Below are 15335 nucleotides of genomic sequence, written 5' to 3' on the forward strand. Positions count from 1 at the left end.
GTGACAGCCTAGCGCCTGCACAGCACGCAGGAGCTGGGGGAAACGCCGTCTGTAAATACACAGCCCTTACAGCCCCTGGGGCACTCGGTCCTAGGCTCCTCTGCGGGAGAAGGGGGAACGAAGGGGCTGCTGGCGGGCAGAGGGGCTTTTGGTGGCTGGGGGGCAGTGGGAGGATGAGGATGCTTGGAGTCACCCTCTGGGTGGACCACATTGGCTGTGCTGGTCATTTACGACCTAATCCAGATGACAGTAAGTGACCTAGAAGATCTGATCTACTTTCCCTTATAAAGTCTCAGACAGCTAATTTTTAGAGTGCTTCTCTGCTCTTATTTTTCCAGAGAGATAAAAATAACAAAACCAGCCAGAAAACCAGATATCATCGTATTTATCTTTTTAATGTGTAGTAGTATACAATGAGGAGGCAATCGGGGCGATTCTCCTGGATCTCGGCAGAACATTTGCTCATGCACATTACCAGCTGTTTCATCTCTAATTAAAAAGATCTGGAGTTGGCTACACTGCAGCTAGATATGATTACTGTTTAGTACCTAACAGTCTGTTTTAATCCACGCATGAGCAGGTTTTTCCCCTGAATTAGTAGTGATGGATGGAGAAATGAAAAAAGGCCAGTATTCACTAATGATTACCTACCATTTGTTAAGTATATACGTTGCTGATGACAACACAGTATATACGCTTGATTCTGAAATATTGCTATAGGCCAAAGATTTACAGAAGTGCTTTTATAGTCTTCAAAAATGGTATTATGAAAGTAAATTGCTTATGAATAATAAGAAAACTAACAGAATTGTTTGGCATAAATAGGAAAGTTCACCATCTGGTGTTTTTAAAATGAAAACCTTTGATGGTAATTACTTAGAATGCAACAAGAGTTTCCAAAATATGGATTTTTGGCATGATTCTCTCAAGAAATTTAGCACTCAAACAAGTAATTAAGACTATAAATCTTACACTGGTTTGATTATGAACGATGAATCATTGCCTCACAATTACAGCAGGAGAAAAGGCTGCCAAACATGTCCATTTATCGATATATGCTTACAGAGCGTTGGTTTAGGGCAATCTTAAGTAAAGTGTTATAACAATGTAAAATGAGATTTCATGATTTGCTCTAGAAGCATAAATTATGATCATTGTTATTGTTTTCCTGGCGCCTGAAGATGGATTTGGGATTGGACATTTAACTGATGTAATGTAAGATTAAGCGGCAGAGCTCTCTTTGGAGCCTTTAGCCTGCAGAAATAGTCTAGCTGGAGTTATTAAAGTCCTTGTACGCTCAGAGCAAGATTTTTCCCTTAGCATAGCTCACTGTATTTATTATACCCAATGTGTAAAATACGTTTTCAATATAATATAGTGCACAACCTGAATAGAGGAAGAAGCAGTATCAACTCCTCCAAAATCCTTAAGCCAGAGAGGAGTCCTTAGAGCAAGTTGTCTGGACCTAGATTTTTTTAAATGTGCTCAGGTACTGCTGCACTCCATTTATTTATTTTTTTTAGCATCTAAGTAGCTGAACAGTGAATAGTCACTGAACCTCAATAATCTTTCAAATTAGGGCCCTGTTATGATTTGAAATCTTGTGCTAAAATCTGCACTAATTTTGGTTACATGCTCACTGTAGTTTGAAACGTGTTTTGTTGCACTTATCAAGCACATACATAGTTGTCATGCCCTAGGACAGGTCATAAGACAAGGATTTCTAATTTCTGTTTTTATGGGCTTTTAATTGATCACGCGCCTTATTTCTATATTTTTAAGGGCAAGTTCACCTTTTTGAGAAGTTTCTCTTAGGGTGATAATCTTTCCTGCAATAAACACAATATTCTCCTTGTGGTTTCATAGTATCCCACGCAGCAGACAAACCCCAGTTTCACATGCAAGAAAAATAAGCGAGAAGCATGTACTCACCCACTTGCCCATGTTGGGATAGTCATGCTCTGGATCAAAAAGGTGTTGGTGCAGTTGGTATTCCCTGCTGAACTCTGCTGTGTCTGGGGTGTTTTCTAGACACCCATCATCGACTGCAAAAGTATAGTAGAAAGCACTAAGTGCTTAGTAGCTTTGAAACGCACAATATGTGCCACATTAATCAGCAAACTTCTTAAATGCAATTATACAATTTAAAAAAATATATTAAAGAACTGGATGACTGGAAAATATCAGGTATTTTTTTCTTTTGACAGGAGTTTGTCAGAATATATTTAATTATTTTTTTAAAAAAACCCAAACTTAATGAAACTTCAAAACTAAACAAATTTATTTTCCTAGCTCTCCCCTTCCTTTTTGTTTCTCTTTTAAGTTCATGATTGAGCTTGATTTTACATAGAACTGCATGTTATTCTGATTCAGAGGGGATCCTCTTTTCATTATTCAATGCCCACAGGAAGTTGTAGAAATTGTTTAGGCAATGCTTTTGAAGCTGATGCTGTGAGCAAAGGCAGAGTTTCTTTCACCTAGCAGCTATTCACGGAACTCCATTTCTGATTTGGTACTTGGTTCAAAATGGCTAGAAATAATTTACACGTCATAAGAGCTCATAAAAAGTTGATGTGGCAGAGGTCTTATGCTGAAGACATTTCTGCAGATTGCTAACTAGTCTTATGAGTCTAGAAACCTCCTTTAATCACAATGGATGATTTTACAAACAGTGTCACATCAAGGATAATACCCTTTTAAAAATCAGCTTACGGACTTTTAACCAAAATACATCATCTTTAGATTAAACAAAGATTCAGCAACTTGAGGCCAGAGTAGCCCTTTGAATAGAATGTGTTCCTGGAGCTCCCTCTACTTTGTCAGCCTGGGGAGCTTGCAGTGCAAGTTCCTCTCAGACGTACCCAAGGAGATCCTACCACCTGGGGCATGATGCTGGGCGTCCAAGCAGCTACATCTGCCAGAACACAGGCAACTCCAGCGGACACACCTGTGGACTTTCCCTTCTGTCCTTGTGTGATCATCATGTGAAAAGATTTGCAGATGGATTATCTTTTTCCCTTAGATGTGGGAAGCAGTAAAATCTTGACTTCAAAATAAGTTCATTCAATGACCTGAGGAGGTTATTCTAAATCCAACAGATCCTGTTTTCTCTCTTTTCTCCTTAGAATGGGGAAAAAAATGAAGTTGCCAATAGCAACCAGGGGAAAACTAACCGTACTCTCTAAGTAACTCAGAAACCATTAAAGTTAACTACAAGCACTTAAAAATTATTCAGTCTCAGCAGGAACAGGGTCATCTCAAGAGAGAAGCAGGTGACAACAGCAATGTGGTAGACCTCCTCAGAGTGTCTGTGCCTTTTGTTAGAAAACACAAAGGGCAGCTGGACATATGCGTGCCCTCTGCGTCTGCTAATCCAAAAGTCTTCAAGCTCAAGTGCTCCAGGCTTATGTATTCCCGCTGTGGAATGTGCATATGTAGACAGTGACTGGAAAAATTGTTTTCCATTAAGCAAGTCCACAGACCTGATTGAGGAAGGCCTCCAGTAATTTGTATGCATAATACAGTCACCACTTGAATTTCCATTTAAGGCTCTGAAAAACATTTTACTCTAATCCTAGTAGATACTATCTTCACTCACAGCGTACCTACGACAGAGCCATTTATCTGAGCAGGCAGCACTTCCCTAAGAATTCAGATCTGACTGTATTAGTTCAGCTAACAACTTTTATTTCACCTAAGAAAGAAAAATTGCAGGGATTTTCACAGGCATTTCTCTGGATGCCAGGTTTTGAATTTATTTATCTAGTCACTAACAGAACTCTAATGGGCAAGCACAGAAGATAGAAAGTCTGCGTGAGTGAGAAAACCTAAACTCATCATTTGCAACCTGTCAGACATCAGCTATATTGAACAAAATGGAAGATTAGATATTATTTCAGAAGAGACGCAGGCATCATCCCCAAGCGGGCTCTAATAGAAAGGATGATTCGAAATTTTGTCATGTTTTTGAATGAAATGTAAAACCACTGTTTGCAAAACTTTTCATGACAAATATTTCATTTTTTGATCAATTCTAAGCTAGTTAGAACATTTTTAAATAAAAATACAGACAACTGTTTTGCGTTATCCAAATAACGTAAAAGAAGACTAAACAGAAAAGATTTTGAAAGGATCTCTTAGCTCACGAATAAAAAATGAGAGAAAAATAGAGTGTTCATTCCCAGTTCCAGCTCCCAATGCAGCCAATGGGTGTTTTACTACTACTTTCAGTACTGGAAGTCATTCCTTGGCTCAAATAACAGGAAAAAGATCAATTCCCTTCGGGTATGTCTATATCATGCACATGCAGCGCTGCTTTAGAGATCCTTCAGCACTAGCCACACATGGCTTGGTATATAAGCAGCTGCAAGCTGAGGGGTGCAGAGGGTGTCTCAGGCACCATACTGGTCCAGCACTCTGAGGCTGCGCTGGTCCTCTGCCAGAGTGAGCCTGCGTGCAACACGTTGGGGTACGTCCACCTAGTTCTCCATTTCTTGGCACAGATGCACCCTCAGTGAGCTATAAAGCCACATGGATTGGAGCCAAGGTATCTTAAATATTGACTCATGGTCTGGGTTGGAGATCAGGGCAGACAGTTTCATTCCTCTTGGCACAATGAAAGTCTCTAAAATAAGGGTAAATCTCATCTGTACAGAACTTTTTCAGGGGCCAGCCTAAAAATGAACTCCCTCAGGAACAAGATGCTATCATAAATCTATCTTGTACTCCGAGGTCAAGATGATTTCTTCCACCTGACCTTCTCTAGCAGTCATATAGCAATACAGAAGGTGCATATTTAATAAAAAAAAAATCTCATCTCAAACACCTGATTGCTCAACAGTTCTCCTTCTGGGGTAGAGAATGAAAGAAAACACCAATTGCTGATCAAGTGTCGTACTGCCTAGTACAGCACTGAAAGATGCACAGTGAAAACAGACGTGCAAAAGCTACAGCATAATTACCTGTTTTTCCAATAGGGCAGGGATTTGGAGGGTCAGGATAACCTTGATCTTCACTGAAATCCTTTGGTACATTATCTCCTGTCAGCTCGGCCACGATGTTTGGGATATTGCCATAAGGACCCAAGTGCTGGAGACCCTCATGTGCACCACCTAGCAAAGACAATTTACACACACTGTCTTTTTACAAGATTAAAAGTGTAAGTGCTTCAGTTGCTTCAAGCAATCCAGACTTAGATTTAAAATATATATATAATTGTTACAGAGACAGATCCAAGTTTAGATTTCAAATGTCTCTTTTAGAAACACAACCCTGTGACCTAAATCAGAGAACTTGGGTAATGAAAAATGAAACTAGGAAACAAGACCAGTCACTTATTATTAGTCTTAGGGTTGTTTTTTTTCCTTAACTATGTAAGTTATAGGTAAGAAAATACAAAGAAAAAGAAACATGAGACAGTAGCGGATCTTAATCTATTTACTGCATAATCATCTTCAGTCACTGATATTGTTACTGTTCATTGTAGCAACAAATAATTGAAGAAGATATGGCAAGACAGCATCATGACAAGAAGACAAAATTAATGACACCATAGAAAGAAATAATACTATTTGTACAGCCTGGAAATACATTCATAAATTAAATCACATGAGAGGACCCAAGATATTATTGCAAATTTGGTTGTATACAGCTAAGAAAATTATTTTTAAATCAAACCATTTCTTAAATGCAAATTTAAGTTTCCTGCAATAATGGTGAAAAGTCCATATTGTTGATGAGAATTCTTGTGCATGTACACCTACACAGTATTCATTACAGTATGAAACATCACATTCTGTGACTTTTATACCTTTACTTAATTGATCAGTTCTAGATGCAGGCTTTTATATTTGCCCTGCGGGACTCGGAGCACCATCACTGCAGGGTTACAACAGGAGTGCGCAGCAAGTTTTATAACTCAGTGGCAGAGGACACGATGATGGGCTTCTTGTTCTTGGGCAAGTGCACACAGAAGGGATGTACCACAGCCCTCTGCCACTCATCTCAGCTTGGGCGCCTTGCCTTTGACAAGTAGGGTCTTCCATTAAAGGTTTGGGAACCAAGCTCAGGCCATTCTCTCTATATGCCTCTCTACAAATATTCATTTGCTCCAGATCTTTTCTGCACGCATCACCAGCCAAATGCATCTACAGGCTAAAACCCAACTGCTTGTGGAATTTTCTAGATATTATTGTACAGTATTATTTTGAGTTTCAGACAAATAAAAAGTTAGTTTCAAGCATGCTCTCTTTCCCTGCCATAAGGCAGCCACCACACACACTGCAGCAACAGCTAGTGTAGTTACTGAGTACTGTAGTAGTTACATTGAGTACTGAGACGGTTGTGTGACAGCAGAGCAATATTTTTTTAAAACCCTATATAATGAAGGATAAAATGTAACAGTCGACATATAAATTCCACTAACAGGAGAGGAAAAGGAATTTGTATGACTGGAGAATGTGAGTTAAAGAGCAAATGCAGACACAACTGTTTGGGTAAGTAGCACGATCACCATGTTACCAAACAGTCTTATTTTCAACTTCTATAATTGTAATAGATCCAAAAGATTGGAATAAAGCTTCTGAACATGAAAGCTGCTTCAGAAGTACTCCTGTCTCAACTAACAAAAAAATACTACCAGCCTAAATGGCCTGTTTAGCCTGAAGAAGACAAGATTGAGAGGGGATCTCATCAATGCTTATAAATATCTAAACATTTAGAAGTGGTAGTTGAGTCAAATTGTCTATATTTTCCAAATAATCAGTTGGAAGCTGGCATTATAGTACCAAAAGTAAGTTAGTCAAGAGGATGGGGCCAGCGACAGGAAAACATGCAATGGGCCCAAACTGGAACACAGGAAGTTCCATCTGAACACGAGGAAAAACTTCTTTACTTTGAGGGTGCCAGAGCACTGGGACAGGCTGCCTAGAGAGGTTGTGGAGTCTCCTCTGGAGATACTCAAAACTCGCCTCAGCGCAATCCTGTGCAACCTGCTCTAGGTGAACCTGCTTTGGCAGGGGCCTTGTTCTAGATGATCTCTGAAGGTCCCTTCCAGCCCTTGCCACTCTAGGATTCTGTAAATCATCTTTTATACAGCTAGGCATTGTAAGCTAACATAATCACTTTCAAAAATGTCTGACATAAGGCAGTCTTGACAAATTTTGTATTCATTTTTACATTTAGAAGTGGTAGTTGAGTCAAATTGTCTTTATTTTCCAAATAATCAGTTGGAAGCTGGCATTATAATACCAGAAGTAAGTTAGTCTATAAGCATATATCTTTCAGTTTTATTTGCATGATGGACTAAAATCTAATCAACATGCTAATTTTTTCCCTCAAAGTTTCTTATTCTGTAATGCCATGTTGCAGGAAAGTTTTACAGATATGTAACAAACATAAAAGTAGCCCTATAAATCTTTTGCATCTGCGTTATATGAGGTTTTCCTTTGTAGCTGACCATGAGACCTGGTACTAAAACCAGAATAGCATTATATACACTGTGAACTTTATTATACATTTGCAGTCCATAGGCAACACAAAGATGATGCTTGTAAGAACTGTATAGATTCACAATAATGCTATGGTGATGAGGTTAAAAAAATGTATAACATTCATTTAATCTAACATCTAGCTTATAGCATTAAATACTTTTATACTGAGCTCCTTCACACGAAGATTGATTGCATATATGTACTTAAAAGCATCAGGTTATGATTCTGCTGTAAACTACAGAACCACATAATCAATACGTGTTTGAACATCCTGTATACAATGTGGTTCACTACAGGACAATCCATCAGATAGAAGCATATCTACGCTCGTATGTGGTGCAGACCTCTTGGCACCAAAGCTCCATCCATAACGAAAACAGAGGTACTTAGCAGGCTCCAGTGTGCTATATATATATGTAAGTTTAAACTAACTGCCAAGAATTCCTTTGAGTACAAAACAATCTTTTTATATTAATGTAAAGGATTGTTTCCTTTAGGTATAAACGTCCAGGATCATTTAAGGGTTTTTCCTTTCTTTCCAAAGGAGCTGGAGACAATAGCACCTGCTCTGGTGCCATAATTTAGCACACTTGAGTGATTTAATAGCGTTAGCAAGGCTCATTCCTTATAAACTCTGATAAATAGTGCAGTCAGTAAAGACTGCAATAATAAAAATGAAATACTATAAATATAGCAAATAGGGGTATTATGTACAGTAATTCACAAGCTGCATTAGTTTTGGTATTGTAATGTTACTGATTTGAAGAAACATATTAGGATTGAATACACTGCAGCTACCAAGTCAAAATATTGTAATACAAACATACACAGTCAGCTACAAAAATAGCACAAGATGGGTCTCTTGAACCTTAAGGCAGAGACTGAAAGAAAGACAAGACTACTAAATATTGAGAAACTTTTCATCATTTCCTATCCAAGGGAAGCATGAGAGACATCATTGTTAAATTATATGAAACCGGACTAGTAAAAATCCAGAAGAATAGTACAGAGAACACCCTTGTACTGACAAAGGATGGGCTAGATAAATCTATGTTTTTCCCATCTCTCCTAACTTCTTATATGAACTGGCTTTTGTGTGCCACATACTAGCAAAAAAACCCAACCCAAACAAACAAACAAAAAAAACAGCCTCCAAAATGGTCAGCTCCCTTTTCACGTGCAGGATTTCTGTGTGAGCACGTAGTTATTTCACATCCCTAAGGATAAACTAGAAGTTTTGGTCTTTTGGACTGTGGTCAGTATTGTCATAAGTAAGCTTTGGATTTCATTTAAAATATATGCATATATGTAACCCTCTTCTGGCACCAGTCTTGAACTGTTGCAGAGTGGAAACCAAAACAGAACAATGCCTCTCCCCTTCCTACAATTCTGGAAAAAGTCATCAGTCATCTCACCAACTGCTGGTATCATCTCAATTAGTGATACTTGGAATGAATGAAAATTTAAAGTGTATACATTTTAACTCATTTCTTTCTAGGAGCAATACTGTCTCTATGGGTGGGAGGACAACACAACCATTCTGCTCTTGGAAGGAAAAAAAAAAAAAAAACAAAACAAAACAGGAAAAGAAAACACAAAGAACTACTATTTTCCTGCCAGTATTGAATATTGCCCTGATCAAACACATCCAACAGAAATGCTGTTGGTCCACTGAAGTTCTAGTTGCTGCTACCCATCTGTTGGTAGCATAAAGCACCACTGAAACAAATCTGTTCTCAGAAGCCATCCTCCACATCATTTACAAGCAGGCAATGCTGCCGCCCAGAAGAGTAATTTTAAGACAGTCAGTGAGAATGGATTTTCAAAAGTGTGAAATGATTGCAGAACGTTTAAAGACAAATAATGGGACAAATTTGCCTTTCAGTCTGATTGGAACAGTTTCCCACATCACAGTGTAGATAGGGTTACCCCACTTCCAAATTCCGAAAAGAGGTGGTTTGGTCAATCTTAGCAAGGAGATACTAAATAGAGTGGATCACGAGTGTCTGTTGTGAGTAAATAAATCCCAGATCCCAAATTAAAGCCCTTTACTTAGACAGTCATGCCAGATGCCCTAGTTTTCATATTTTTGCTCTTAAACATCATGAAGCAGATTCTTAAAGAGTCCAAGCCCTTCCCAGCTGCACAGAGGAATATTCCTCCCAGATAAGATTGCACCTCTTATGATCTTGAGCTGTACAAATTCCAAGCAAATCTGAGCTGCAAGGGAAGCCTGGTATACCTTATCCCATTTGTGTAAGATTCCTCAGGGAGTAAATAGATATTAATCAGTGATGCAATACCATATTTGCTACTTTGCAAAATCTTTTGTTAATCTAGACTATTAGTTCTTATCCCTGGGAAAAATCTTCAAAATTATTTCCAGTGTGTCCTCTCTGATACAGAGATAGCTCTTTTTCCTTTCACTGTGACAGCTTTCCATATTATTGTACACTTCTGTCCCCATTCATCTTGCTGTATCTACCTTTGCTGTGTCGTTGTCACATTCAAAAGTGATGTCTCATCCCTAATCAAACTCTGCAAGGTTGGCAGAATGCTTTCTGATGCTCTGGTAGCTTTAAATGGGACACTAACTTCCTTTTTCCTTCCCTTTATTATCTGCAAGAATCCTCACCATAAAATTCGGTTAATTCAAACTGTCAAGAAAATCCTGAATGCAAAAAATGCATTTTCATTTTCCTTACTTTTTCTAACATCACTAAAAGTTCTACAGTCCCAATGCCATTTCGCCCGTGCATCTTCAGCTAGCTTCATCCTAGACAGTCCTATCCTGGTTGCTGAGGTTGATATAGATCAGGAAGTGAGAGACACTGAAAAAATTATAAATTGTCAGATTTCCTCTATTCCACAGAAGCTGCTAAATAAGAGAATAGGGAAGGAGAAAGAGCATAGGAGAACCAAGAATGGAAAAATGCAAACGTAGCCAACTTTAACCATTCAAGGCATGCCTTGGGAAACCCAAGAAAACTACGGCTATACATACTAAAGCATCCAAGATTCCAGGGTCAGCTTGTCTTCTCCTTTGTGTCATTAAGTTTCTTAAAACTCTAAAGATTAATTCTCTTTTTCTCTGCAGAGGGACAAATTCCTTTCAATATGTTCTCTCAAGCCTCTAGCACATACATCACACAATTACTGACCTTGCTTTCAGGGAATAATTCCACTTTATCCCATATTTTAATTACAAACAGTACAAATATTTAAGATACGAAATGCTTTTATTGTGAAATGGTTAGGACCAAAGTAATGTCCATGTTCCTCTCACAATAAATTTTTAAAAGTAGCAAATATGCCATTATTATTCATTATTCAAATTGCACACACAATAAAAAAAAATCCAGCAGCTCACTTGCTGACAGCAAAAGAGCAATCTCTTATGCCTGCCTTGGTTGAGCAGTCCTCTAATGAGCTATGTTAATTTGCCCTTCACTCTGAGCAGAAAGCTTTCACACTTCACCGTGTGGGTAAACTTACCCTTTTGACAAACGGAGTGTGACCTGCAGTGTGCAGCAGCAGCAGCTCCCCCTGGCAGGCTGACTTCCAGCCCCCATGATCAAAGCACGTCCAGCAAACAACACACACCCGTAGCTGCCATAACATTACCTTGCTAACGACCACGTGCGCAGTGCGCGGCTCTATGAAACAGGGCAACAAGAGGAAGCCGGTGACCGACTTTTCCCCACGAGGGATGGGACACTATTTCAATCCTATAAATGTAAAAGACTAGAGCACATCATCCACTGGCATTGACACCAGCTGCATGAGAAGCCCAGATGCTCCATCAATGTCAACACACACATAGAAAAATACTCCTTTTGCTCCTTTAACGTGAAGCATGGAGGCATCAGAATTGTCCAGAACGGGACCGTGTTTTCTGTCTGTTGCTCCACTGAAGTTCACAAAGTTTTCCTGTTCATTTCCCCATTCATATACATTCAATTCCATTTTCCATGCTCAAAGTCCCAGCTGGTTCTTCAACAGAAGTGTTTAAAATCTTTACGTACCCGTCTGACAGCTGCCACTGGGGTAGATTTTCTAACTCCCCCAAACAACCTCATCGTGAACAATACCAGTGTGGGGGCTACAAGACTCACAAGTCTCTGCTTTAGTGAGCCAGTATAACCTCACAGCTCCAAAAGCAGAGGCTTTGCTATTCAAAACTTCTGCCAACGTGGCTCGAGTCAAGATGAGGTTTCTTTTGCACTTGAATAAAAGAATCGGCACATGATGAAGATGCAAGAGAGCAGCGAGATGAAGAGTCCTGCCAGGCAAGGCCAGGCCAAGTGCTGCTCTTTGGTGCTGCAAGAGGGACTCAGGCCAGCTAACCTGATGTATTAAAGCATCCCAAGGGGAGAAACCAGATTCTTCCTCCCTCCTGTTCAGCAGCTGAGGACATTCTTCTTCTCATTCATGCCTGCAGCAACTGTGGGGGCACTGCTGAAAGCACGCACCATGGGAAGCACAGAGAGAACAGCTCCGGAAACCTCCAGAGCATGCCAGAGATCCTATCTCCTGCACAGGACACTGCGATCAAGAAAAGCAAGAATCTCTTTTTTGTCTAGACTTCTAAAATATCTTTTCATAGAACCAAATAAATTAAAAAGCTTTTCTTACTGCAAGTTAATTTAAAATTCAGATGGGACCAGGGGAAATACGTGATTTTGAGAACAATTACAAAAAGGTATAAATTCATTTATGGGATAAATTCATCTCATGGGTCCAGAGAAGGGCAACGAAGCTGGTGAGGGGTCTGGAGCACAAGTCTTACGAGGAGAGGCTGAGGGAGCTGGGGTTGTTCAGTCTGGGGAAGAGGAGACTGAGGGGAGACCTTATTGTTCTGTACAAGTACCTGAAAGGAGGCTGTAGAGAGACGGGGGTCGGTCTCTTCTCCCAAGTCACAGATGATAGGACAAGGGGTAATGGCTTCAAGTTGCGCCAGGGGAAGTTCAGGTTGGATATTAGGAAACATTTCTTTACTGAAAGGGTTATCAGGCATTGGAATGGGCTGCCCAGGGAGGTGGTGGAGTCACCATCCCTGGAGGTATTTAAGAAACGTGTAGACATGGTTCTTCAGGGCATGCTCTAGTGTCCAAGATTACTGGTTTGTGGTGGGGTGCTGTGTGGGTGGGTGATGGTTTTTGGTTTGGTTGTTGTTGTTGTGTGTTCAGGTGGTGGGTGGTGGTTTTGTTTGTGGTGTGTGTTTTTTTTTGTTTTGTTTTTGTTTTTGTTTTTGTTTTTTTTTTTACTGTTGGTTGGACTCGATGATCTCTGAGGTCCCTTCCAACCACTACGATTCTGATTCTGATTCTGAAATCCTAATTAATGTGCCCAAGTATTTATTTTATGCATGTGAAAGACAAGCAGGGAAAAAAATCTTTGGGGAAAAAAAGAAAAACCTCATCATAATTTGGTCAATCTTCACTGGTAGATTTTTAAATACTTATGGACCATATTCCATTACTAGATAAAATTTTACAGTTTCATATTCAATTTCTATATACCATCTGCCAACACTAGAAAACAGAAGTACTATAAAGCATCAGACAATACAGAAGCTATCATATTCCCTCCCTTCCTCAGGTTTCTTACTTCTCTTTTGGGACTATTTCCCTCTAGGAACATGTACAAAAACCAGACCCTGGTGGCTACAGATCCCATTCTAATTGATTAATTTCCATTAGGTACGTGAGAATCTACTTAATTCTAAATCCCTACAGACTTGCCACCTTTCTTCCCTGAAAGAGTCCCATCTCAAATGGCTTTCTGCTTTGGTGGCATCTGTCAAAGGTGACTTTAGGAACAGCAGCAGTAGTCTATGCCACATAACAGTGGTTAGTGGAGGTTTTAAGAGCTGGAGTCACTTTATCTTCTTGGTTCCTCAGAAGAGGGATGACACCTGCCCTCCCTCCTGAAACCACAAGGACTGCTATACACATGTTATTTCAAGAAAATATTCAAAGCCTCAAATCTAAATATGTCCCTTAGTCAGACCCACAGGCAAGTAACAAAGATGTAGAGAGAAACAGGGATTAATACGCTTTTCTTCTTGCATTGCCCATTGACTGGCTTCTCTGATGAGCACACTAGTTTTTGAGAATTTTCCCTGCATCTCCCCAGACACGCGGAGCAGACTAGGGTAGTCCCTGCGCACCTCCTGCAGCACGGGGCGGGTGGAGGAAGGGCAGGTCCTGAAATTCTGAAGTGGCAGAGCCTACAGTGAGGACACCCACAGCCTTCGCTGGATCCTGTCCTTGCTCCTCAAGGGGGAAAGTTGTCGAACACATTGAGGTAACACGGTACCACATCCACACAGCAATACAAACACCAACTCTGCTCCTATTAATGCCGCTTGTCATGGCTTATAAATCCATATGGAAGCACGGATATTAGAGGCCAAATAGTCAAACTTATCTTTAATAAAGAATAAATAAAGCCATACCACTTGTCCTTATTTTCTTGTTTGTGGAGTTACAGGTATAATTGTTTTACATGCAATTTCTTCACAGAGTTGTGCCATATCACTTAAAGAAAATCCACTGTAAACTACCGCTGTCATTTGGCAGTGTCATTAGCTTTTAAATTCAGGAATTAGCATTCTCTCATGACATGCACCACTGCCTGATACTCAAAACACAAATTAAATACAGGTATTTTTAGTCAGATCTGTATAAATCCAGATGTCTACCGTACTAATGTATAAAAAAGTGTAGCTTTACTATTTTAATTTTATGTTACAAACTTGAGATGTCCATATTAAATTTTGAAGTCATATTTCCTGAGCAATTTTGGCCATTTGGGAAAAAAAAAAACAAAACAACAACCCTGAAAGCAGAAACTAGTAGAGTGATTTTGGGGTTTGATTTTGTTTGCTAAATGTCAGGCCCATAACGCAGCGTTTGATTAAAGTCATGTGTGCTTCAGCAAAAGCAGTCCCAAAGTGAATGTAACTTTATGTCTCAACTGCAGCAGGACTTTCTCTATAGAACAGATACAATAATCCAAATCCCAAATGATTGTGTGGTCTGTTTGCACTAAATTGACACTATAAAGTGGCCCCAAAGCAGAACTGGCTGTTGCCAGCCTGGTGGTATGCTGCCAGCCCAGGGACTCCTGCCCTGGTACCCTCGGATGCTGGCACAGGGGATGTCAGCTACAGCAAAGAGGATGCAGCCATCACAACGCCATGTTTGCTGCCCCCCTGATATAACACTCCCATGTGTCAATGGTTATAGCTTCTAGTGACCCAAGGAAGTCCAAATATATTCGGGTGTAAGCATAGCACACACTAGCCCAAAAGCAAATGAGTGCGAAGGTCGTTTCTGTGCTGGTTTCACTGGGTACTTTCATAAGCAAAGGTTTTCAGCAACATTCTAGTAAGAAGATTTTACTGTTCTTGCAGGAAATAAGTAGTGGTGTTGCAGGTATGTTACAGGCCAGACATCAAGGTAATCCAACACTGTTTGCCTTAGTTTTCTTATTAGGAAAATGTAAACAAAACAGACATTATTAACATGCATGATTAATCTGCATAATTTTACAGACAGTAGATTTCATGCAAAGTGCTATTTGTACAGAGTCTGTGCTAACAAGTCATTACCCATCAGTTTTTAGTAGAAATATTAGCATAATGGTCCCAACTCCTTTGAATTTTATCATCTCAATCAGGCAAACAGTAACTACCTTTTTCTAAAACAATAAACAAGTATTTCTTTCCTTTCAAAATAATCAAATAAACCCCAGCCTTTTCTCAAAAGCTATAAGCTGTCTGTGCAGGAGAGTCAAAAGCCTCCCAGAGAGACATCATATTTTCTTATTCCTACAAAC

At 39.7% G+C, this 15335-nt stretch overlaps 1 protein-coding gene across 2 annotated transcripts in view; it reads right to left on the reverse strand.

Annotated features, from left to right (window-relative positions):
• The window catches only part of SCG5 (secretogranin V), a 28393-nt gene that overhangs the window by 7319 nt on the left and 5739 nt on the right, over positions 1 to 15335 (reverse strand). For both annotated transcript variants that reach the window (XM_074148947.1, XM_074148948.1), the window contains 2 exons: positions 4962 to 5111; positions 1933 to 2045 (listed from right to left, as the gene is read on the reverse strand). In XM_074148947.1, the coding sequence (XP_074005048.1) occupies positions 1933 to 2045; positions 4962 to 5111 (263 nt within the window). The remainder of the gene's footprint in view (positions 1 to 1932; positions 2046 to 4961; positions 5112 to 15335) is intronic.

Source organism: Numenius arquata, chromosome 6, assembly GCF_964106895.1.
Source record: "Numenius arquata chromosome 6, bNumArq3.hap1.1, whole genome shotgun sequence".
Taxonomy (NCBI): Eukaryota; Metazoa; Chordata; class Aves; order Charadriiformes; family Scolopacidae; genus Numenius; species Numenius arquata.